The sequence below is a fragment of the Aedes aegypti genome, chromosome 2 (genome assembly GCF_002204515.2).
Source record: "Aedes aegypti strain LVP_AGWG chromosome 2, AaegL5.0 Primary Assembly, whole genome shotgun sequence".
Lineage (NCBI taxonomy): Eukaryota > Metazoa > Arthropoda > Insecta > Diptera > Culicidae > Aedes > Aedes aegypti.
In genome coordinates this window covers 351,054,114-351,079,205 of record NC_035108.1, presented here as the reverse complement: position 1 = coordinate 351,079,205, position 25,092 = coordinate 351,054,114, and the positions used below count along the sequence as shown (strand labels likewise).

Sequence of the window (25,092 nt, the reverse complement as noted above, 5' to 3'; positions counted from 1 at the left end):
GTAAGATTCTTGACAACATTCTTACGTTTTTTCTAGACTTTTCAAAAGTGTCTATATATAATATGTCCTACATAGTTCGAAATCTTGTTTGGGGCTGTCCATTAATCACGTGTTTTTTTTTTTTTGGGATTCCAGACCCGCCTACCCCATTATGATCATTTGTCCATACGAAAATTTCAAAATTTGTATGGTTCGTGGTCATTGGCCAGAAACAACCACCCCCACTCCCTCCATAAATGGTCACGTGGTTTGATATGAGGATCGAAACTGCAGCGAGAAGATGCGCGAAGAGACATTAACAGGCAGTGATGTTTGTGATTGATGGAGATCCCAAGTAACCAAAAGCACCTTAATTCCTGCGTGCCAATATAGTGCTATTATACAGCTGACATGCCCTATATTAGCCGTATAATAGCCCTAAAGCCCAGAAGGTGTATTAGCAGGCTAGTGGTTACTTGCGATGTGTTTCAAGTTGTTGAAGAATTGCTTTACCTTGGAATACTCGTGGCATTTGATTTACGGATTACATAATTACCTTATTCTCTCTGGCGTGAATAACGTAGCTTCCCAGAAAAATATACCAACTTAAAATATGCTTAGTAAAGCGAAGTATGCACTTCAACAGAAAAGTAATCGCCTATCTCGATGCGTGAGAAATTTCTTGCAAGAAATGCTAAAGAAAAGCATTTTTCTTTGATCGCAGTACGCAGTTAAAAAGAAATGTCAACTCAAATGGAGCTCACTGTAGGGAATTTCTTGACCATTTCTTGGCCAGAAATTTTTACTTTTCTTGAGCCAAATAGCATACCTAGCTTAAGTTACAGACTTACTTCAACCACATTGCTCACGTTAGAAAGTTAGCTTTTTTTAGTTTAGAGTGGGTTGAAATAGTGTTTAGTTCATTTGTTGACCTCCGAGTAAACACCACACACAGGACTTCTTTCAAATAACTTTTCTTCCATTACAATAATATAGAATCTATTCAAATAAAAAACAGGGCTTACCTCAGTTCAGGTTACATAACGCCGAACTTTTCTGCAAGCAATGGCACCCACAGCCCGTGGCACATTCGTCGTACTTGTCGAACCATATGCGCATGTGCTCGGTATGGCCCCCGTGGCCACAGTGAAGGCACGCGTTGGCAGCTCCACGCACCGGAAGCCGGCAGAGCGTACAGTACAGCACTGGTTTCTTACACGTGGAGCAAGCCGGTGATCCGATCCGACAGCACAGGGGACACTCCGTCACGAACTCCACGCATCGAGGCGGATCCACGTAGCTGGACAGGTACTTCAGAATCTTCGTTCGGGTCACCAGCAAACCCCAGCGATACAGCATTTCCGCATAGGCACGTTTGAAGTTATCGTACAGGTATCGATTGCTATCGCCGAGCAGACTCCGATTGATGTCTCCTATTCCAGCAATGCGACAGTCGTCCAACGAATCCGACCACGAGTTGCTCCGCAGGTGCTTTAGTTGCTGGGCAAGGTTCCACACGTTGCTAGAATTGGCACTATCCACGGGCAGGATCGTATGGTATGGTGATCCACTTGGCTAAGTCGGGTGAAACAACACAGATCAATGCTACTTACTCTTCACGAGCTTATCAACTACTATCGCCTTAGGGTAATCTTCAAACTAAGCCATCATTCTGTCCACATGCATATTTCCGCAAATGTAAAACGTGCGACTGGTGCAATGGTCGAAAATGTTAGGATGTTTTTCAAATTCTCTAGTTCACCGCGCATGTAAATCTTGTTATTGTTTTTAAACCGCTAATTTTAATGAATTAAATTGATAATGGGTGATCCGATCCGCAATAAAAGAAATGAAACTAGAACTGTTTTTTACGATTACTTAAAATAAACCAATTACCTTGATTTTGCGCAGACCACTAAGAAAGTGCTATAAAAATGGATGAAAAAAATAAATCCAAATGTAAAAGGGAGGGAATTCTAAATTATACCAACACAACACAGACAATTTTAGTATCACAAAGAAAGGTTAGCAAATGAATAAGATAAATAACACCCATGATGGGAACGAGTACGACATTGAGAAAGGGTGGTTTGCTTTATTTCTTCTCGGAATTACCTAGCAATTAATGTAGGGAAAGTGTACTAGTCATGGCCATAGTTGTACCCTATTTGAAAATACAACTAATTTAGGATATTTTCACATTTTAAATATTTTTTATGCTTAAAACATGAAGATTTTTTTGATCTCTTACAACTAAAACAAACAAAATAATTTAAAATTTGAAAACAAATACCATCAGTGCACCAGTTTCCGCTCATGTTCCAGTAGCCCGCTCAGACTGAAAAAAGATAAGTTTACACAACGTAAATTTGAAAACTTTAGCCGCTATACAATTCAAATCGACGAATAGAATCATACTGTGGACATTTTTTTGTGTATTTACTCAAATTGTAACTTTATAAACTCGTGAGCGGGCTATTGGAACATGAGCGGATACTGGTACGTTGACGGTAAATCATAATGTGTAGCGAAATAGGGAACCACTATGGCCATAACTTTGTATTCTAGAGCTTAAAATATTTTCTTTTACAAACACCTAACGTGTAATATTCTGCTAGTTCAGTAATTCATGTTTTTCCTCATTATTTGTTCTAAGTATTACGTTTGTTTATCCATGTTGTTGCGTGCAGCGCAACGCTGTGCATAAACTTATTCTGTGATTGAACCTGTTGTGGGCCCAGATAGCGCGGAGGTTTCACAGGGATTCATACACGAGTGTTAAAACTAAAATTTCCGAATGAGGTCGAAATCAACCAGATTTGCAGATGAAGTCGTCCTTGTAATAAATGATCAGACTGCGGAAGAGGTGGAGAAGCTGGAGTTAACCAGCGGTTGGCTCATCTATCATAAAACGGAGGTAGTGCTGGTCAGCAAATGTAAAGCGGTTCAGCGGTTCGATGTAACCGTCAATTTTTTTTTCCCATAACCTTAAACAGATTTGCTAGCGATCAACTCATACAACTTTTTTGTTGATGCAATACTAATTTTTGATTATCCATTTGAATTATTGTTTTATTCCTTAACTTTCTAAATTACGGCACTTTACGGCATTCGTATATAGTTGGCGCGGTAAATGGCTGGGCATGGCGTACCATTGGTACCTCGCGTACCTGCAGGAATAAAATAGACCCCTTTGTGCGGTCCTTAGCATCTTGCCCAGCAACTCCTATCCCTACCTCCTCGTGGTACTGGCCGGGGTACGAGTAACCTTGAGGAAAATCGGGTAACCAACCCCCGGTGGGAACTTTGGTCGTATGCTGACAGGGAAGGGGGGGGGGGGGGTTGCTTTTGCTCTTGCTTCTGCAAACCTTGAGCGTCTGTACTCCATGTTAGGAGCGGCTCACAACAGCGTCGGTTCCCCATGTCAGGGGCGGCTGATCATCGTCCGAGTGCCACAGAAGGACTCTAAGCTAAACTGCGCACTATGGTCCTCCGAACATTTAGGGGGAATGGTCCTCCGGAAATCTAGGGGGTTGGTGTCAGGCCCTGCAAGCCAATCGTAAAAACACATCAGCACAGGAACGTCAACGAGACAATACGGACCGGAACAATCGGCAAAGACCACAGCGACGAAAAAGGACTAGCGATTGGAAACTCGGTACGTGGAACCACAGATCTCTCAACTTCATTGGAAGTACTCGCATACTCTCTGATGTACTGAAGACCCGCGGTTTCGACGCCCGCACCGGTACAATCTCGAGCGGCTGAAACAACCGGATGTCGCCAATGCGTACGCGCAGCATCTTGAGGCAGCGTTGCCGGATGAGGGCGAGCTCGATAGGGCCCCTCTTGAGGACTGCTGGAGGACAGTCAAAGCAGCCATTAACGACGCTGTCGAAAGCATTGTCGGATATGTGGAACGGAGCTCAAGAAACGATTGGTTCGACGAAGAGTGCCAGGAGGTTTTAGAGGAGAAGAATGCAGCGCGGGCAGCAATGCTGCAGCATGGTACGCGGCAAAACGTGGAACGATTCAGGCTGAAGCGGAAGCAGCAAACCCGCCTATTCCGGGACAAAAAGCGCCGCCTGGAAGAGGTGGAATGCCAAGAGATGGAGTTGCTGTACCGTTCTCAAGAAACGCGGAAGTTCTATCAGAAGCTCAACACATCCCGCAAAGGCTTCGTGCCGCGAGCTGAGATGTGCCGGGATAAGGATGGGAGCATCTTGACGGACGGACGCGAGGTGATCGAAAGGTGGAAGCAGTACTACGATGAACACCTGAATGGCGCAGGGAACACAGGCACAGAAGATCAGGACAGCGAAGGCGATGGCTACGTCAGCACAGCGAACAGCGAAAACCAACCAGCTCCCACGATGGGGGAAGTTAAGAATGCCATTCAACAGCTCAAGAACAACAAGGCCGCTGGCAAGGATAGTATCGGAGCCGAACTCATCAAGATGGGCCCGGACAGGTTGGCCGCTTGTTTGCATCGGCTGATAGTCAGAATCTGGGAAACGGAACAGCTACCGGAGGAGTGGAAGCAAGGCGTTATATGCCCTATCTACAAAAAGGGCGACAAACTGGAGTGTGAAAATTATCGTGCAATTACCATCCTAAACGCCGCCTACAAAGTACTATCCCAAATTCTTTTCCGTCGCCCATCACCTATAGCAAACGAGTTTGTGGGAAGTTATCAAGCAGGTTTCATCGACGGCCGCTCGACAACGGACCAGATCTTTTCCGTGCGGCAAATCCTCCAGAAATGCCGTGAGTACCAGGTCCCTACGCACCATTTGTTCATCGATTTCAAGGCGGCATACGATAGTATCGACCGCATAGAGCTATGGAAAATCATGGACGAGAACAGCTTTCCCGGGAAGCTCACAAGATTGATCAGAGCAACGATGGACGGTGTGCAAAACTGCGTGAAGATCTCGGGCGAACACTCCAGTTCGTTCGAGTCTCGGCGGGGACGACGACAGGGCGACGGACATTCGTGCCTGTTGTTAAATACTGCGCTTGAAGGTGTCATGCGGAGAGCCGGACTTAACAGTCGAGGCACGATTTTCACGAGATCCGGACATTTTGTTTGCTTCGCGGACGACGTGGATATTATTGGGAGAAAATTTGAAACGGTGGCAGATTTGTTCACCCGCCTGAAACGCGAAGCAACAAGAGTCGGGCTAATGGTGAATGCGTCGAAAACAAAGTACATGCTGGTTGGCGGAACTGAGCGCGACAGGGCCCGCCTAGGAAGCAGTGTTACGATAGACGGGGATACCTTCGAGGTGGTGGACGAGTTCGTTTATTTCGGATCCTTGTTGACGGCTGACAACAATGTTAGTCGGAAAATACGAAGGCGCATCATCAGCGGAAGTCGTGACTATTATGGCCTCCAGAAGAATCTGCGGTCAAGAAAGATTCACCCCCGCACGCTCATAAGACCGGTAGTCCTCTATGGGCATGAGGCGTGGACTATGCTCGAGGAGGACTTGCAAGCTCTTGGGGTTTTCGCCTTGGGGAACGCCGAGTGCTAAAGCTGGAAGGATACGCTGGGCAGGGCATGTTGCAAGAATGCCGGACAACAACCCTGTAAAAATGGTGTTCGCTACGAATCCGGTCAGAACAAGAAGGCGTGGGGCGCAGCGAGCTAGGTGGATTGACCAGGTGCACCAGGACCTGGAGAGCGTGGGTCGTTTATTTATTTATTTATTAATTTGGAGCAGGGAAAAGCCTGTTTGAGTTGAGCGGTTTTTACTATTGCTCTCTCTCTCAAACGGGCGCAAAACCTCCTCATCTTTTCGCATCAACAGATTTACATTCCCAATGATACAATCAGCTTTACAATACAGGGTCACAGTCGAGGATGGAGAGAAGCGGCCATGAACCGAGTGAATTGGCGAAATATTGTTGGCGAGGCTTTATCAAGATAATTGATGTAAAGCCAAATAAGTAAGTAAGTAAGTATACAGTTATATGAAAAATTGGTTATGAATGATGGGTTCTTTTGCCCACAAAGTTAGAAGATATTCAAAGCAGCATAATATAAGGCTAACTATCGTACTCAGCTCGGTCTCCCTTTAGGGATTGAAAAATGCTCAAATAGAAGAAATAGCCTGAAATTCAATCGTTATTATTAAACCTGACATTGTAATGAAATGAACCCGTAAATAACTAAAGAACTGAAACCGTTTATTGACCACATGGGCCAAGAACTAGTTAGAGATCAAGTATTCAAATAAACATCCATAATCTTTGAGAAGCTTATGGAAAGCCATTAGTTTACGAACGACAGCTAAAGTATTGATTACAGTAAATAAATATAAGGAAACACATTGAAAAAAAGAAAAGATAAAGGGACTAAAAGGGAAAAAAGATAAGATACCAAAGATTAACCTGCACCCAAAGCAATATCTACCAAAAGCCAACAATGGAACAACACTTAGCCATAAAAAGTAGTCCTTCCTCGGCACTACAACATAGGTACATGCAACAAACAAATGCATACATACGCTTTGGTTGACGGATTTGCTGCTGGAACTGGAACTGCGCGACAGTTCGTACAGGGATGGACAGTGCCGTCCAAAGGCGCAGCATAACATGGCCGCCGTCTGGATGTCGTAGATTCTGGCAAAGTGGCTTATGCTGTCGAAATAATTTGTCCCTTTAATGTAAATAGAATTGCGACAAAGCATCAGGATAACCTACAGCGACTCCAGAAGGCTCTTGGCGAAGGGATTCTGCGAGCAAAGCATGTCGTCGTCCGCGTCGAAATCGTTGTTGGGTTGTGCGATCATTTCCGCCAGCGACCAACACTGGACCAGGTCTGGACGGCCGTACTTTTCAGCCACTTCCTTATTGTGGCGACACATTTCTAAAGGGGTATTCAATTTTAATAAGTTTAAGGTAAAACAAATCAACAGTTAATTACCTGCCACATTTGTAGTGTTGACGATGTAGTTCTCGGCAAGTTCTTTGCTTACGTACAATATTTTTGAAATGTCGTACACGTTAACCGTTGCAACGCAGACCTTCGGTTGTGTTCCGCGGTTTCGAGAAGTTTTTTGCTGGAAGGAAAAAAAATCCAATACTCAATGCTTCTCGAAACTGTATTAAAACATAGCAATTGCTAGTTCGATAGTGAGTGACTAAGAGCCGATTTCTTCACCTTCACTTTAGCTGTAAACCACGCTGTAAAGCTGTAAATATGGTTAAACTAGGTTTAAGGCATAAGCGGTGGTGAAGAAACCGCTTATAAGTGTCTTAAAAATAGTAACTTTAGAGGCCTCATGCCTACAAAAAAGAGACCAGAAAGTATCCAAGAAAAAAAAAAAGAAACCAAATATGAACATGAGATAAAAGTTTTCATAAGGACTCCTCAGAGAATCTAACCAACACTGCAAGTATTACTGCTCGCTTTACTAAATGTATTTTCTGTATAACTTTTTCGAGACATTAAATTAGATATTATTCCAAAGTTTCTTTAAGATATCACTACGATGATTTTTTCAGGAGTTCTTTCCTGACTTTCGGTCAAAATATCTTTAAGAATTCAACCTTATACGTTTCTAAGAATAGCTCCAGAATAAAGAAAACATGTTATGAATATTTGTCCATGTTTGTTGTTTTAATTTTTTTTTCTATATCTAATGCAAGGCGGGTTCAGCTCCTCCTAACTCTGGCTACAGAGTACAATGAACCAGCCTTGCTAATATACGAACTTTTCTCTTCACACTACTCATAAGGTTCTGTACAATACTTGGACCAACTTTTTTTTGCATGTCAGTCCATTTTTTCTTCATATTTTCCTCCGATTTCACTTCCTTAGGGTGCTTCCAAAGTGCCTGCTTCATGATGGCCCAGTACTTTTTAATTGGCCGCAGTTCCGATGCGTTCGGGGGGTTCAGATGCTTCGGCACGAAATTGACCTCCTTGGCCTTGTACCACTCCAAAATCTCTTTCGAATAATGGCACGAGGCCAAATCCGGCCAGAAAATTGTAGGACCATCGTGTGATCGCAGAAGAGAAAGTAGACGCTTTTGGAGGAATTCTTTAGGTACACGTGTATTGACCGTTCCAGTTGTCACTAATGGGGTGTTCCGCTTTTCACACGAGCAAATTGCTTGCCGAACTTGTGACAACAGTGGACATGGTACTTAAATGAATTGATTTAACACAATATAAACAATTCGTCACTGTAAGTGTCGACATAGACTCTTGCACATAAACATTTAGAATCCTATACCCTTACTTTTACCTGATTTTTATCATTATAAAAAATGACTTTTGAATGGTTCGATGTTAAGAGTGTCGACTTATCGTATGTCCACGTTGTACTGAGAGAGAGAGAGAGTACTGATAGTTGGGTGATTTTTTTACCTGAGGTTATATGAATCGCATCACTTACCAAGGTGAATCTTGAGCATGCAGCCATGATCCCTCCTCACTAATAAAACTATCCCATGACAACCATGGAGATGCAGAGGTGATCTCGGTTGATTGACTTTTTAATGTTTGGAGTTTTCGAAAGTGTACATTTAATGTGGAGCTACATCTCTTGGTTCCTTGTGCAACTTCGATTATTCTGGTTAATCACGGAGTAGCAACTACGAATTGTACGGTCATTAATGCTTATGCTATGCGTATGCTTATACGACTGTGCTTATTATGATGAAGATCATGGCTTTCAGATTATGCTCAAAAACGGGTTTTACGTTTTCATGCGACGTCCGTGGAATAATCCCTGCAGAATTTTTTGGAAGAAATAATTGACTAATACTTGAAGAAATCCAAACGGTTCATACGACTGGAAGAAAAACTAGAGAAATCGGCGTAGAAACTCCTGGAAGAATTTCTTCAAGGCTCACCGACAAAAAAAAACATTGAACGAATATCTTCGGAAACGCTGGAATGAACTATTGTGAATTTTTAGGGGCTTAGAATATTTAACAACTGCAGAAATCGGGAGTAGAATAAGTGGAAAAGTCCTGAAATGAAATCTTAGAAGAAGTCACTGGGAACATTTTCAGAATTTCGAAATTTTCCATAAATTTATCAAGGAATGTCTCCAAGAGGAATCTATGACATTTCGTCGAAAGACATTTAGTCGAATGACGTTTGGTCGAAAGAACATTTGGTCGAACGGACATTTATGTATATGATATTTGGTCGAATCGACATTTCATGGAAAGGATAGTGGTCGAATCTAATTAGTATGGAAACGAAGTTTTACGTTTAGTCTGACTACCGTCGAGAGTAGCATTTTGTTGCTAATACAAGTGTGATTGAATAATTATAAAAGTATCAGCTATTTTTCCAACAATCTATATGTGATTAGCAAAGTTTTGTTGTTCAATTTGATGGACGCTCTCCCAACATATTGATCAACATCTTGCGTTTTTGACGTTTCATGCTGCTTTTTAATTCAGGTATGTTCTGCGATTCGAGATAAGCTGATCTTAAATGGAAGCAAGTCACCTTTTGTCGCCTCAGTCAACTCGTCTTCCCTTGCACGATACATAAAATAAGCACAATTTTCATTCTTAATAATTCAAAGCTTCTACTTCAAACTCTGTTATTCATCCGAGGTCATCAACACTGTCAGCAAAGCCATATATTTGCTTAAGGAATGTTTTTAAGCTGGAAGTCACAATAAACCAATTGGCCATAAGTAGAATTACCGACACCTAACATTCACTTCGCCATAAAGTTTTCCTTTAAGCAAAATTTTCATGCCGTTTTAATTCTGATTTTGCATTAAAATGCATGTCATTCGACGAAATGTCCTAAAGCCCTCCAAGAGAATGTCAAGGAAATCTCTAAGATTTTTTTAGAGTAAATTTTGAACAAAAATTGCGAGGATTTCCTAAATAAAATCCTATAATCATAGATTATGAGACCTGTGTTAATTCTAAGTATGCCTTGATGAATTCCTACGATGATCTCTGAAAGAACTCCTGCATTCCTGATTAAATTCTTTCTAGGATGTTCTTATAAATTGCTAAATTAACTAAAAAAAATCGAATCTCTAAAGCATGTCTTATCAAAACTTTTCGAAGAAACCCGGAAACAATCCCTGGAAATATTTATGTATGAATTATAGGACTGTAATAATTGATTTAGTATTAACTAGATGGAACCTTGGTTAAAGTTGTGAAAACCCATGAAGATTTAAAGATTTTATTTAAAAAAAATCGTTGCAATATTATTTTGATGGAATGCCGAAATAAATTTCTAGAGAAACATAATAAAGAATTGATTGGGGAATTATTGGGAAATTTTATGATATATTTCGTCGATAAATGCCTGAACTAATCATAGATGAATTTTTTACATAACCCGTATGAAAATGCCTGGGATAAATGAACAAATTGGCGTAGGAATCATTGCAGGGATTCTTGGAAAAATGTCGAAACGGTTTTGTTTTCAGAAACTTTTGACTAAATATTTGTGGAAGAACTCATGTAGAAACCGTGGGAATTCTCCTAGAAGTAACAACTGGAAAAATCGGGGGAAGAACCAGTAAAAAAAATGTGGAGGAAACTCTGAGATAATAGATAGAATTTTTTTCACAGTAATCTCTGTGAAAATTACTGGAGGGAATAGCGTTTGAGTGCTTTAGGATTTGGTGGACCAAATTCTGAAGAAATTCTTCTAAGCGTCGTTTTTCATGAAATCGCTGGTACCATTCTTAAACAAGTATTCCAGAAGGAATCTTTGGAGAAATCATCATAATTCCTCGAGATCTGAACAAAATATTATCAAGAACAGTCGCGTAATAGTCTCTGGAGGTTTCTCTGGAGCCTCTAGAGTTTTGCACCGGTTTCACTGCAAGTAGATTACGGCAAAAAAGTGACATTAGAGGCTATTTTGATTAAAATGGAGGGTAAGATCTCTATTACATCAAAAATATACTTTTTAGAGACTTGCAAAAAAATTCGTAAACAGGATTCTAAAAACCTGCTTTCCTGAGAAATGTACTATTTTCTGTTTTTTTTTTCAGGTAGTAGACACCCTGTATATGTAATTAATATTTTTCGAACTAAGAGTGTGTTTCGAAATCATCATTAGTAATAAGCCCACAATACTTCTGTATAACTTATGGGTATAAAATAAATGAATTTTCTCCAAACTATGCTAGCTACATTTATTTTTTGTTCGAATCAGTGTGAACTTATGTATAAATAATTTTCATAACATGTATTTAGATAAAATAAAGATATTTTAATTTTAAAACAATTGAAATATGTAAAATATCACTAATCACTTAAGTGAGAGTAATAAAGCCTGTCCACGTTAAATTTCGGACACCCAAATAATGGCAGCAAAAAAAAGTTACTCATAATTCAACAAAAACAATTGTTTATTTCAGAATAAAAGAGTTATATCTACAAAATAAACAGTTGACAAGGATGTTAATCCTTCTTTCTGTAAAATTCTCGAACTTTCTGTGGTACACCCGCCATCCGTGTCCGAAATTTATCGTGGACAGGCTTTATCATTCATACCTTCACCAACCTTGCTTTTCCCAAAGATAATCACACAGAAATTACGTTTAGAAGTTACAATCCTTGGATGAAATGCTATAGAAGTTTCTAAAGAAATATCTGGAAGAACTTCATGAAGAATCCCTCGAGGACTTGTTGGAACAATTCCTTGCCGTAACCTTTAAGCATTACTTCAAAAATCTCTGGAATAATATTTGGAAGAATTGGTAGAAGATTTTTTTCTGGAATTCCTGGAGGGGTTCCACGGAGAAGTGCCAGTTAGTATTTAAAAAGAAATATGTATAAGATTTCCTAAAACTTTTACCCTAGAAATTTAAGAAAAAACATCCTGAAGAACCTGTGGAATTGTCGAGTATTCCATAATATATCTCTGGAAAAATGACTACACTGAACCAAGAAATATCATAGAAAGTATTAAAAACCTCACATACCCTTGCAATAATTGAAATCCGATTCATGTTATGTGCTTCCATTGATATTCATTCAAAGAACACATAAAACACATTATGAAATTTCATACCATTCATTTATCAACACTGTGGATTGTATATGAACAAAAGTCATGTATGTTATCCGATGAATGCTATGTGATTTGCTGATGTGAAAATCTAGTCTCATTTTAGTACTTTCATGATGGCGGTTTGGCTCTCAATATTTAATTGTGGTGGTTTAAAGAAAGTTTTAATTTGTACATGAACTGTACATGAACTGGAATTGTGAAATAGTTAGCGAATGTATGAAAGAAGGGTAAGTTGAATATTTATTTACTGAATGTAAATAAATGTTAATTAATTTAGACTTGTATTTACAGGAGACATCACTTTCATTGGAAGTTGGCTGGCTATCCAACGTGCATCACTTACTCACAGATTATGATGATAATATTGAAACATTATATTTTCGAATGAAACCTAGGACACAGACAAACAGACGTAACACTTAGAACAAATCCCGATCAAAATCATAGTCACGATGACATGTACGCCCAATGCTAAAATCGGTGTGTTTGACCGATGGACCAACAGATGGCGGTAGTGTGTAAACGTCAAACGCGAACAAAAACGATGCGAGCGCTGCGGGTGGTGGATTGGCCACCTATCATATATTTGAATCGGCCGTTAAAAAGGTGGTCGATGGACATCGGTGAGAGTGTGACGTCTGTTTGTCTGTGCCTAGGACAAGCTTAATTGATTGTAACTAATCCTTTAGGTCAACGCAGATAATTTATCAAATAAACTTTTCTTCAATTATAATTATATTGTTTTCTTAATTCTATTGAAAAAACTGAAATGAAATCATCGCAAGCTTATTAAACTATAATGTAAAACTCACTGACAATACTAATACTTGTCAACGGAATTCAACATAACATTGATTGACAACATACATTGGTTTTCATTTTCAGTTTGCATGAAGGGTATGTGTTTTATCAGATGAATCTGATTAAAATGAAATCTCGCAAGTTTATGTGATGATTTGATGAGCGTTATGTGAAAAGCTATATGGAAAAAAACTATATGTGTTTTCAGATAGATCTGAAATGAATAATCGGTTCAGTGTAGAATTTCATTATATTATAAAAATAAATGATACAAGCCTTGTAATGATACTTACCCTATCATGAACGTAGAACGAAGAAGCACTCGGGTCTCGATGTGCATACAAAATCGGCTGCGATCCCATCACATTTCCCAGATAACCACCGCTGAGAGCCGACAGCGCCCTGGGCGTAGTATTCTGATGCTTCAAGCTGATCCGTTTGGTATTCAGTGGCCGGGAAAAGGTGACCAGTATTCCGACCTGGCTAAACCGAGCACCGGAAGTCTTTGGGAATGGGATACAAGCATCGTGCAGGGCACTGCTGAGGGCACCTTCCAAGCGAGGTGATTGCAGCCGCAAGTGCTTGTCTCCATTGTTGGAGGAATTTTTCAGCTGGGTGACCAACGCTCGGAGGCACTGCTCCAAACAGGTCCTTCCTTTTTTCACGCGTTGACTTGCAGTGGCCCGGAGAACTTTCATCAGGGAAACGGATAGGTTGTCGTCGTCAATGGAAGTTCCCTGACAGTAGGTGAATTCGGGACCGATGCCATTGTTCGGGTATTGAAGTGGGAAATTGACCTGCAACATGATCACGTAACCGTTGACGGAGATTCGAACCGTGGCGGTTCTTTTAACCGGATCCAAAACCTCAATGTCTATGTGTGGGATATTTGGATTTAGCAGTGAGAACTCGTGCTGCAGTGAAACTGACGGTTGCTTTTCTCGGGTGGGACTTTTGAGATTGTTTCCCGAATTGACCCTGGAGAGGTTCACGCCCTCTTCGATGATCAATCCGTCATCTTCCTCCATCGGATAGCGTTCGCAGAGTTTCCGGATTTCTTCGTCTATTCGCCAGATTCGCATGGTTTGGTCCCGAGACCAGGTGATTAGTTCCGGATCGGTGCCGGTCAAGCTCGTTCGTCTCCAAGCGAAATCCAGAACCACATCTGTGTGACCGATTAGCGAACAGATTGGAGCGTCTTGACGGGAGTTGTTCCACATCAGGAGACTGTTTTCTCCTCTTCCCTGATGAGGAACGCTTATTGTGACCAACCCATCGGCGAATGGCGTATAACGAGCCCTCCATACAGGACTAGAGGTTGTTATGATCTTCTCCGCTCGTCTTGGATTATTAATGTCGAAGTATTTCACCGTTCCGTCCTGGCTGGCCGTCGACAAGCTGGTTTCGTGATCATGACTCCAATTGATTCCATGGATCCTCGACAAGTGGGCCGTTATGTACTGAATAGGGCACGATCCCTTGCGTTGATCCCAGATCCTCAGGTCGCCATCGTGAGCTGTTGCCACCAAGTTCCCCGAGACCCTGTTAAAGCCCACTTGGCTGGCACCGGACATGCAAACCGCATTCAAGGAAAGCACCGGTTTTCTCGGATCGCGCAGATCCCACAAATGCGTAAACGTGTCAATGGAACAGCTGGCCAGCAGATGCGGTATCTTCGAGTGCCAATCGATATCCGTAATCATACGGGTGTGTGCCCTCAGGGAATGCTTAATCGTTGGCTTTCCGGATTCCCACGTTAGCACTTCTATTGTCTGACTCGTTGCAATGGCACAATATTCCTGACTGTCCTTACAAATGGCCCACTCAGCAGCCGAAACTTCATACTTCCAAGGCCGTGGAAACTTGCTCAATCCCCCTGGGCTTCCACCGTTGCCATCATCCCTGCTCAACATTACCGGGGAATCGTGCATCTCGTAATCTCTGATCGATTGCAGGGCAAGTTGGCGTCTTCCGGCCAGCAAAATCCAAGACCCGCTCCAATCAACGGACATCACATTAGCCTGCAGATCGCGATACTCTCGAACCCAAGCACTACGACGCGACAAGCAGCTTACGGTTTCCAGACCTCCGACGCCCGTTCCGCCCATACTGGAAGGGACGCTGGTGCCCGGGGCTCCGAATCGGGGCCCTTCCGTGAACGAAGATAACATAATTGTTTGGATGGATAAGTTTTGCCCAAAAATTTCCCTAAACACGCAACATGTTTAACTGTTACGATCAGCACAAATTTCACTTCTAGATGCACAAACAACTATTAAAAATATGGATAAACTTGAGGAAAAATAGACAACAACACTGTGATAAGAACAACTTGTTGTTGTTTTGTTTGACGTCTGATAAGAGAGCTTCTATCGAAGCGTTCGTTTGCGATACACCGAACTCAAAGAGCGTATCATTTGAAGCGTTCGTTTTGTTACACCGCCTGAGAGAGTGCTACGGCTGCATACATTTCGGCGCTTCCTTGCACATCGTTTTGGCAGGGGTGAATGGGGTAATATGTACTGTCGGGGCAAAACGCACTCAGTCATTTTTTCTATGATAATTAATTTTTGAGTGAAAAATACTACGCAGAATGAGGATACGAAATAAATTGTTTACATCCTGAGAATTATACGTATTTTGAACGAAACAAGGAAATAAAAACCGTAAAATATAAAAGCATGGTTCTAATGTAACTTCGTTTCAAAACAGCTGCCCGTCGCAACAGCATCAATAAACAGAAGATCGGGGAACAGTGTTGGTCTACTTACACTCAAATCTTTATCAGCAGACAAACAGACGTCACACTCTCATCATTGTTCATCGACCACCTTTTTACCGGTCGCTTCAAAAATCTGGTAGGTGGCCAATCAGCCACCCGCAGCGCTCGCATCGTTTTTGTTCGTGTTTGACGTTTATACACTACCGCCATCTGTTGACCCGTCGGCCAAACACACCGATTTTAGCATTGGGCGTTCATGTCCTATGTGACTATGATTTTGATCGAGATTCGTTCTAAGTGTTACGTCATAGATCATTTAGTGACATACATGTCACTGGATGATGTATGTACTATACATACAGTAAAAGGGGATATCACAATAGTTCGAGTTAATGGATCATTGAAGGTAGTTTTTGCAAGTGCTCACCGTATCAAAACAAAGGCGCCACTGTATATGGGATTTAACATTGTGACAGCATTGCTGTTCTGTCAAACACACAAGGCTACGGTGGCGCTATCTATGCATTCCATAGCGGCCGTTTTGGTTATTTTAATGATCCATTGGACGCAGTGATTCAACACCCGACAAAGAAAAAAAAAGTGTTACGTCTGTTTGTCAAAAATGTTATAGTTCATCCTGACAGACCGGTTCCGCTTTCCGTTGCCGTTCCGCTTTCATTGCTTTTGGGACTTAAGGGTTTGTTCATTAATTTCATAACGCCAAAAATGACCGTTTTCGACACCCACCCACCCCCTCGTAATACTTTTTGTATGAATATTTAAGAAATTTTGTATGATCCGTAACATCACGAGGACACCCACCAACCCATATTAGCGTTATGAAATTTGTGAATGGGCCCTAAAAGCCCAATCGACATGGACATGTCTCTTATTAAGCATTTTTCGTGAGAATAAACACCTACACTGAAACAAGCATTGCAGTAATGAGAACCTGGGAGGGAGAAACCGATACGAAATTTATGTACGTCAAGGTGAGCCGAGATTCTGCTGTCACGAACTGTCACTGTGATCCCAGATCTTGAACAATGGACAAACATGATAAAAGCGCGTAATTGCATTTTATCAAATGTGACAAAAAATCGATTGAAAAGCTATTCAGCTTATCCAAAAGTAATGTCACAATAACACCTTTTATTTTGATTGATTATCAAGTATTCAAATACGCATTATTATATTTTATCAATTAAAAACGAAAATTAAATGCATTGAAAACTTTGGCCATTTTTCCATGTTTGTCCAGAACGATCGGAGGAACACAACAAAAGAAAACTAGCGATTTTCATCAAGTCTGCCTTGATTGTCGTTGGCAAGCGGGAGTTTTCTTGCAGTTTGAAATAACGTTGTGTCATATTTCGTGTGTAGTATCGGTGCCTCCCTCCCAGATGAGAACCATGAACAAGCTTTTAAATTTACTATTCCAATCACGATTGAGCTATCAAGAACGCTTTTCATTTGCGTTTTGTTCCCTCTTAATCCAAGCGCATCGTTAGCCGAGCGGTAAGCGTTCGCGTTTGACAAACGCAAGATCCTCGGTTCGATTCTGGCCTGCTGTAAGTTTTTAACCATGATATAGTAATTTTTACGGTCGAAATAGTACCATGGTAAAATTGAATGTACTAAATATTTGAAATAAATGCAAATTTAGACTGCACAAATCAAGTGGCGTTGTGTATTTATTTTAACCCTCTAATATAGTAATTTCAACTGCTACGTTGTTCTCAGTGCACGGTTGAGGCTAAGTTGAAGGGGGTGGATGGGTATCCTCATGATGTTACGGCTCATACAAAATCCGTGGAATATTCATACAAAAAGTGTTACAAGGGGGTGAGTTGGTGTCAAAAATGTCCATTTTCAGCGTTATGAAATTTGTGAATAAACCCCTATCCGCATATTTAAGAACCATAGGTTTCACAGATGCTCTGTTGATACAATTTACAATTTTGATATTTTTGAAGCCAATTTGTAATTGTTGTGAAAATTGTCATCAATTAGAAGCATAGTGTCTAAATAATGCAATACATCATTTTCCGTACATATATTCCTCAACATCTCATTGAAAATGAGCATAGAACGACTAGTCTGTCCAAATGATATGCAGGTCTTAATTATATGAATACAATACCCTATAAACAAATCTTCGTCATTTCCAACGTTCAAGAATCCGTCCTTGTCATCATTGAAACTTCAAAAGCAGGATTTCTGTTCAAAACTGAGAATCATTCGATGAAACTGTGTTTCGGTTGGAGTAGCATGCAGTGAACACATTTTCATATAAATTTGATGTTGAAGGAACAAACTGCTTTTGAAAATTCTGAAATCAATTATGGAATGAGCCTATGCATGCTATAAAACGACAATAACAACAATAAATTTGCTGGGTAATGTTGAAAGGCTAGTCCGCTAAGACCACGCAGATCCTAGCGAGGCTAGCCCGTCCACATCCGATTGCAAATCATAAAGAAATACAATACAGTAGATGTTTCCTTCAACTGGGCAGCTAACTGACTGATACCTCAATCAGCAGCTGCAACTCTCTTTATTCAAACCAGGTATCTATTTTTACAATTCAAAATCCTACACAAATATTATACCTCACAACAAATCTTCCACACTGTTACCTACGACGACGCATGCTTCTCAACCGACGATTCTTCTACCTGAGGTGCGACACTACCTTTATTCCAACACTCCTCCTTAGGGTCGCAACCTCGACTCCCGATCGTCTCCTCCTGTCTCGAAACTCCTCCTCGTTCCGAACATCGTACATGCTCCGTCCTCCATCCGAGCTCCTCCTGACTTCGATCCTGTCACACGAGCTCCTTTGACCAGCCAGCTGCCATCCAGTATCCTGTATCGCCTACGTTCCCGATAGATTCCGTCCTCCGTTGCGGCCAATCCATCTTTCCTGAGGATCCCGTCCTACGCCACGCGACTTATGCGGCCAATCCTCCTCCAGAACGATACATGCTGTAAGAACACGTTCCTGGGCCCATAACCTGTTGAAGAGCTAGTCCGCTAAGACCACGCAGATCCTAGCGAGGCTAGCCCGTCCACATCCGATTGCAAATCATAAAGAAATACAATACAGTAGATGTTTCCTTCAACTGGGCAGCTAACTGACTGATACCTCAATCAGCAGCTGCAACTCTCTTTATTCAAACCAGGTATCTATTTTTACAATTCAAAATCCTACACAAATATTATACCTCACAACAAATCTTCCACACTGTTACCTACGACGACGCATGCTTCTCAACCGACGATTCTTCTACCTGAGGTGCGACACTACCTTTATTCCAACAGGTAAAACCAATAAAATATAATATAATCCTGATTGATAGCAGAGCTATAACTGTAAAATTGAATGGAATCAAGATTTATTTTCGTTTTCAAATTAATTTCTCTGCGAGTACGCCCATATTCTAGCACACGCTTGATACTTTTGGAGTCCAACAACATTTTGACCTATGTTTCATAAGTTGACCCCACGCTGTACAATTACACCGTATTTAACAACGGACGCTTGCAGCTGTCAAAAATCAGCTTCACAAACAAAACAACCGGCCTTGCATTTGCATAAAATTTAATTTTCTGTAACGAAGTTTTACTGATTTTGCTTGTTGAACCGATTTGATTCCCATCAGTTTTCAATCCTAGTTCGGAAAATAGAAGTGCATTGCGCAATGTGAAACCCAAAAAAACGTAGCAACGATTCTCCCCTACGGCAAAGGAATTCGATTGAGTGAAGCAGCCACCAGAAGCAGAACCGTTATGGCCCTGTCGGAGATAGCGGACTTTGTCGTGAATGTGTTCCAACTGATCAACTACCTGCTCAAAGTTAGCATCTTCATCGGGAAGATCCTCGTCGAGATCATCCGCAATGCCGGCTTCGTCGTGTGGAAAGTGCTGGAGGCCATCGGGCGCTTTATGGTGGTGTTCTACGAGGACTATTCGTACTTTGTGGAGGACTTCAAAAACGCCCTGAGCGCAATTGCCCGATTTGTTTGCGGTTGTCTAGTGGCCATTTGCGAGGGGCTGGTCAATGCGGTGCTGTCCGTGGGGAACGCTGTGGCGGCAGGATACCACGGTATTGGGGAACTGCTTTCCGGGAGATTGCTCACCGTTCCGATCTTCACCTTTGAGTTCCTGAAGCAGGTGCTGGTTCTTGTCGGGAATGGAGTCTGGTTCCTGGTTACCCTGCCGGGTCATTTCGTCAAGAACTTCTGGGAATGGCTGGAAGCTGGCCTGGGAGTGATCGGTCATTTTTCGAGGGACGTCGGCGCCAAGAGTTTAGAGATTCTGTCCCGCCTGGGACACTACCTGGTGAAGGATGTTCCATTGCAATCAGCAGCCGGAATAGTTATCCTGATAGTGGCCTACATGAACCCTAGAGCCAGCAAAAGAGTGAGGTACTTTTGCTTCAGGATTCTCCGCTATTTCTACCGGAAGCTACTCCCATATGGACGAGGACTTCGTCGGAAATACATTCAGCTCAAGGAAATGATTGCTCAATCGATCGACTACATTATACTGACCATTCTCGCTGGCTTCGAGTACCTGCAAAACCGCGCAACGCACATCTACGATACCGGAATTCATCGCACCGCTTCATTCATTCGCACCTTTTTCACCTTATCCGATCGGCGCCGAGTTCGGATTATCCCCCATCAGAGGCACCACTTCAGCCGCATAGAAAACAGGCAGGACCACTCGGAATCGGAACAATCGTCCCGTTCCTCATCGGCCTCATCGAACCAATCGACTGAAAGCAGATCTCAAAGTAGTCCCAACAAGAAGCACCCTGCGGACCAATCCGGGCCCAACATTGGCCTCTGTATCATCTGCGAGGACAACGAGAAATCGGTGGTGCTGGTGCCGTGTGGCCATCTGTGCATGTGCAAGCAATGTGCCGATCAGCTGCAAAACTACAACCAGTACTGTCCCATCTGCCGGACCTTGATTTACCGCAAGGTGGACGTTTTTATATAGGATAAGCACATTCGGATAGATATTAGAGAACACGCGTCTTAGATTAGTGATTATCACGATATGAACACTAGAAGTTAATATATACTTTAAAACAAACCAGATTCAGGAGAATTATTTTTACTGTTCAAAACCAAATTGAATATATTTCAATAGAAGTTGAAGCAAATAAAGACAACAATAGTAGATAGTGCAAAAAAAAATCTCTTATTGTGATATTTTTCCCATCTGTCTCATTGCTTTTCAGTTGCGACCGAAACTTGCATCATAAAAACCAGTTATTTCCAACCCCCCCGCTTTTCCTATGTAACACATTGTGTATAAAGACTTGTAAAATTTTGTATGGATCGTCATTCTTTTCTAAACTTCCTTACCCCTAAGAGCGTGATGTAAGGATTCCTCTCAGAAGAAGATTGTATTTTAATTCCCAGGAAGATTTTCTTCAAAGTCCCTATTGGATTTCTCTTGGAATCTCTATGAAAGAATTTAATGAATAATTCTGGAGATTCTACTCAAAATCTTCAAATGTTTTTAAGTAATCGCTTCAAGATCTTTAGAGTATCGTAATCCTTAGAAAGTTCTCTTTTTATGATGCCTGATAGATTTCCTACGGGAAAGGATCTTGGAAGGAACCTCTTTGGTAATCGCTTACATCTCACTTCTGGAATTCTTCAAGAATTCTCCTATTTGAGTTTCCTTAAGTGATGACTTCTGAAATTGCATCATGAATTCTTCATTACTCCAGCAGCTGGGATTCCGTGATGTTGAAATTTCTTTAATAGTTTCTAAGGAAATTCTCTTAGAGCGTTTTGAAAATTGCCAAGAAGTTTCTGTTAGATTAGCTCCTGAATCTCCTTAAACTCCTTTAATCCTAAAATCCTCTTCGTTTTGGATTTTTTTACATACATATGGATTACCATATACCGCATGGAATTTCCATAAAGAATACAACTTAGATCTCTACAAAAGTTGCTCTTTACGAGTCCTCAAGGAATCTCGAGAGCAACCAAAAGTTCAGATTAGACTTTATCAGTGAACTCAGAAGTTCAAACTTGGCCCGGAATTGGGTTTTAGGAACTTTTTTGCTGATTAAATAGTTCATAATGAACTCGTTTTGAACTTTTGTTCTCAGTTTTCAGTTCAATTAAAGCACTAAGAACTCCTTTAATGAACTTTAGTTTGATTTGAAAGTACGCAGTATGTTAAAATAGAAACTTTGAAGCAACTTGATAAGGATTAAGTTGAACTTGTTTCGAGCTTCGTACAATGAGTGCATATAAAATGATAACCGTACCGGTTAGAAACTTCTTTCGAACTTTGGGAAAGTAAACAGATCAGGAGAAAAAAAACTCTAACTTTTTATAAGCAATTTAATGCACTGCACTGTTTCCACTGTATTACATAACATGCTAAAATTCCTGCGGCTTCTCAAACGATAAACTAACGTTCAAATGCAGCGAAACATTGTTCGACGTAAAGTTTTGCGGGAAACGAAAAAGGGCTATTTCTTTCAGTCCGTAAATTTCATCAACATGGCACTATTTTATTTTATTCAGACGTACCTGTATCGGCATACCAATCTCACCTGTTCTAGACATATGAAGATAATCAATCCCATGGCATAATTAGCGAGTGCATCAAACAACGGCATCTTCATCGGCAACAAGCAAACAACGATGGAGCTGAGGAAGAGCAGGAACACCGGACTGCCACAGACCGTGGCGAGATACCCTTTAGCTTTCGGAGAACAACAGCCAAAAGTTAAAGTTGCCGTAAAATTATGGAACCAACGCGGCAGGCTCCGATCAAATTCCAATATCGTTCATAAAAATGCTAACTCCAGTTTTGGTTCATCTGTTCAACCTCATCACCCCAATACCAAAGGTAACCAATCCAGCCGAACCCAAGGACTTTCGGCCTATAAGCGTCCTCCCAGCGTCTCGAGCAAATCATCGGTTATGTGGAAGATATCGATCATTAACTTCTTGCATCAAATCAGTCAGGGTACAGAAAAGGTTTCAGCACAACAACAGCGTTAGCAAAAGTAACCCACGATATCTACCATCACTTCGACAACGAACAGTGCACTGTACTGGTTTTGGTCGATTTTTCATTGGCCTTTAAGGTGAAACATCTCGGAATCCAAAGATGGCCGGCACAATGGCCGACTTGTGCCCCTACTCACGTTTTTAAAGGCACTAAACTAGAGAAATAGTTGGCAAACGTTTCTGATCTTCTTATTTTATGCTTTCTGCAAGTGCACAAAGCCAAAATAAAAAATGCACTGATGTTGGATGCTTTCTTCGCGAGATTTGTGCCTTTGAAGTTTCAGTCCAATCTTAGATGTTGATTCCAAGCTGTTTCACCTTAAGGTGATTATAAAACGAAGCCAAGCTCTGAATTTTCAAGTGCTCAAGACAGGAGAATCTGACAAAAGTTCGCGTTGAAAATCAATCAAACTGCTTGCTGGTGGTGACCAATGGGATACATTTTCAACGCAGAGCGCTGTTTGGTTCTCAAGTCTCGTGCTCTTGAAAATTTGAAGTATGGCTTCGTTCTATAATCACCTTAATTGTGTAGACCACCGTAAGCTGCAGAGAAAACTGCGTGAAGAGTTCTGCTTCTCACTTGGTGCATGTGAACTTCTGTCCTCGTTCCTTGAGCAGCGCACACAGGCGGAGCGTATAAGAACTGTATTTCCCCTCAAAGGCCAGTGGCTGATGGTACACCTCAGGGCTCTTGCCTGAGCGCTTTGCTGTTCAGCTTCTACATAAACAGCATTCCTCTGGGGCTTACGTGTAGTTATCAACTCTACGCCGACGATCTCCAGGTCTACATCTCAGGAGCCATTCAAAATGTAGCCCAACTCGTCTCGACCATCAACGTCGACCTGGGAAGAATCGAGCGATGGGTAGAGCGAAATTCCCTCTTCCTCAATCTTTTGCAAAGAAGGCGCGATAACACCAGCAAGCAACATCATTTTCTGTGGTGAAAACATTCACCTGTCGGACTGTGTATAGTGAATCTAGGAGTGCGAATGGATCACAATCTGAAGTGGACCAGCCATGTGAACGATGTGACCGCCAAAGTTTTTGGGACACTGCGTACACTCCGAAGCTTTGCCCCAGTTCTGTCCATCCACACCAGATTGAAGCTAGTAAGGTCTGTAATCATCCCGTTTTTCACATATTGTGACGTTGTCTACTATTACGGACTGTCCGCGGCGCTCCGAGATCAACTTAATCGCTGTTTCAAGGCATCAGTTCGCTTTGTATATGGCATCAGGCGGATGGAGTCCACCGCTGCTGTAAGGAACACTATCCTTGGTCACAGCCTCGATACACACTACCGGAACAGAATTAGCTGCTTAATTCGCCAAGGATACGCAGAAAGTTTTCCTTCTTCTGAGGACCAGACAGCCACCAACGATAGGCGCTTTTAAATCTGCGTTTTCAGTACCCACCATTATCAATTAAATTAGCCCTATTAGCGAAATCGACGAAAGCGTCAACCTCAGCGATCTGTGGGAGTCAGTCCACGGAGCGGTGAGCATAGTAGCACGAGAAGTGCCAGAGAATGACGAACGAGAAGAACTTGGCTAGAAGCCGGATGCTGGTGTCTGGTATCCGTCAGAGCAGAGGGCGGTACAAGAAAGCAAGGGCAGCCGAAAAACGGATCCATCGCAGAAAGAAAAAGGAGCATGAAGAGGCAGTAATTGCTCAGGCGCAAGAAGCTATGGATCAGAACAACATGCGACGGTTCTACGAGTCCGTAAATGGTGTGCGGAGAAAAATAGCGCCGTCTCCCGCCATGTGCAACGACCGCGAAGGAAACTTGCTGACGTATAAAACAATGGTGGCCGCCAGGCGGAAAGAGTACTTCGAGTCATTGTTGAACGGAGATAATGGAAGTGGATCTGGTAGCAGAATTCAAATCGATGACGATGGACAGGCTGTGGAACCTCCAACGCTAGATGGGGTAAAAAAGCTATCAATGGGCTGAAGAACAACAAGGCTGCTGGGAAGGACGAGCTCCCAGCCGAACTTCTCAAACACGGAAGTGAGCAGCTGCACGAACTCCTTCACCGTATCATTTCGAGGGTATGGGAGGAAGAACAAATGCCTACATGTTGGTTGGAAGGTCCCATTTCCCCTTTGTACAAGAAAGGGCATCGACTGGAGTGCGCCAATTACCGAGGGATAACACTCCTTAATTCGGCGTACAAAATCATGTCTGGAATTCTGTTCAACAGATTGAGACCGTATGAGGAGTCCTTTGTCGGCAAATACCAAGCTGGTTTTCGATAGGGCCGATCAACGACTTTGATGCGTCGTTGATCGGCCCTATCGAAAACCAGCTTGGTATTTGCCGACAAAGGACTCCTCATACGGTCTCAATCTGTTGAACAGAATTCCAGACATTACCCTGCGTCAAATCCTAGATAAATTCCGGGAGTACAACTTGCAGACTCATCATCTGTCTGTAGATTTCAAAGCAGCGTACGATTCAGTGAAGAGAAACGAGTTGTGGAAAATTATGTCCGAACATGGCTTTCC

The 25,092-nt window shown here is 41.9% G+C and overlaps 2 protein-coding genes across 3 annotated transcripts; one reads left to right on the top strand and one right to left on the bottom strand.

Moving 5' to 3' along the window:
• Nucleotides 1–961: 961 nt before the first annotated feature.
• LOC5564612 (GATOR complex protein WDR59) lies at nucleotides 962–15,172 on the bottom strand. Of its 2 annotated transcripts, XM_021846269.1 has the most exons (6): nucleotides 13,101–15,172; nucleotides 6,911–7,046; nucleotides 6,688–6,853; nucleotides 6,492–6,624; nucleotides 1,876–1,905; nucleotides 962–1,554 (listed from the first exon to the last, which is right to left on the bottom strand). In XM_021846269.1, exons 1-6 carry the CDS (start codon nucleotides 14,976–14,978, stop codon nucleotides 1,006–1,008), a joined length of 2,892 nt encoding a protein of 963 aa, XP_021701961.1. In that variant the 5' UTR covers nucleotides 14,979–15,172; the 3' UTR covers nucleotides 962–1,005. The 2 variants fall into 2 exon arrangements, with proteins under 2 accessions (XP_021701961.1, XP_001648959.1); XM_001648909.2 differs by lacking the exon at nucleotides 1,876–1,905.
• Nucleotides 15,173–19,321: 4,149 nt separating this feature from the next.
• On the top strand, nucleotides 19,322–20,539 carry LOC110675210. Its single transcript, XM_021839624.1, has one exon. It carries the CDS (start codon nucleotides 19,322–19,324, stop codon nucleotides 20,537–20,539), a length of 1,218 nt encoding a protein of 405 aa, XP_021695316.1.
• Nucleotides 20,540–25,092: the final 4,553 nt, after the last annotated feature.

Bases quoted from the DNA above. Each gene is read 5' to 3' on its own strand.
- LOC5564612 (XM_021846269.1), bottom strand. From the start codon at position 14,978: ATGTTATCTTCGTTCACGGAAGGGCCCCGATTCGGAGCCCCGGGCACC. The intron at 6,854-6,910 runs GTAATTAACTGT...ATACCCCTTTAG, and splicing joins CAACACTACAAATGTGGCAG to AAATGTGTCGCCACAATAAG. The intron at 1,555-1,875 runs GTAATTGGTTTA...CACCCGACTTAG, and splicing joins GTGGTCTGCGCAAAATCAAG to CCAAGTGGATCACCATACCA.
- LOC110675210 (XM_021839624.1), top strand. From the start codon at position 19,322: ATGGCCCTGTCGGAGATAGCGGACTTTGTCGTGAATGTGTTCCAACTG.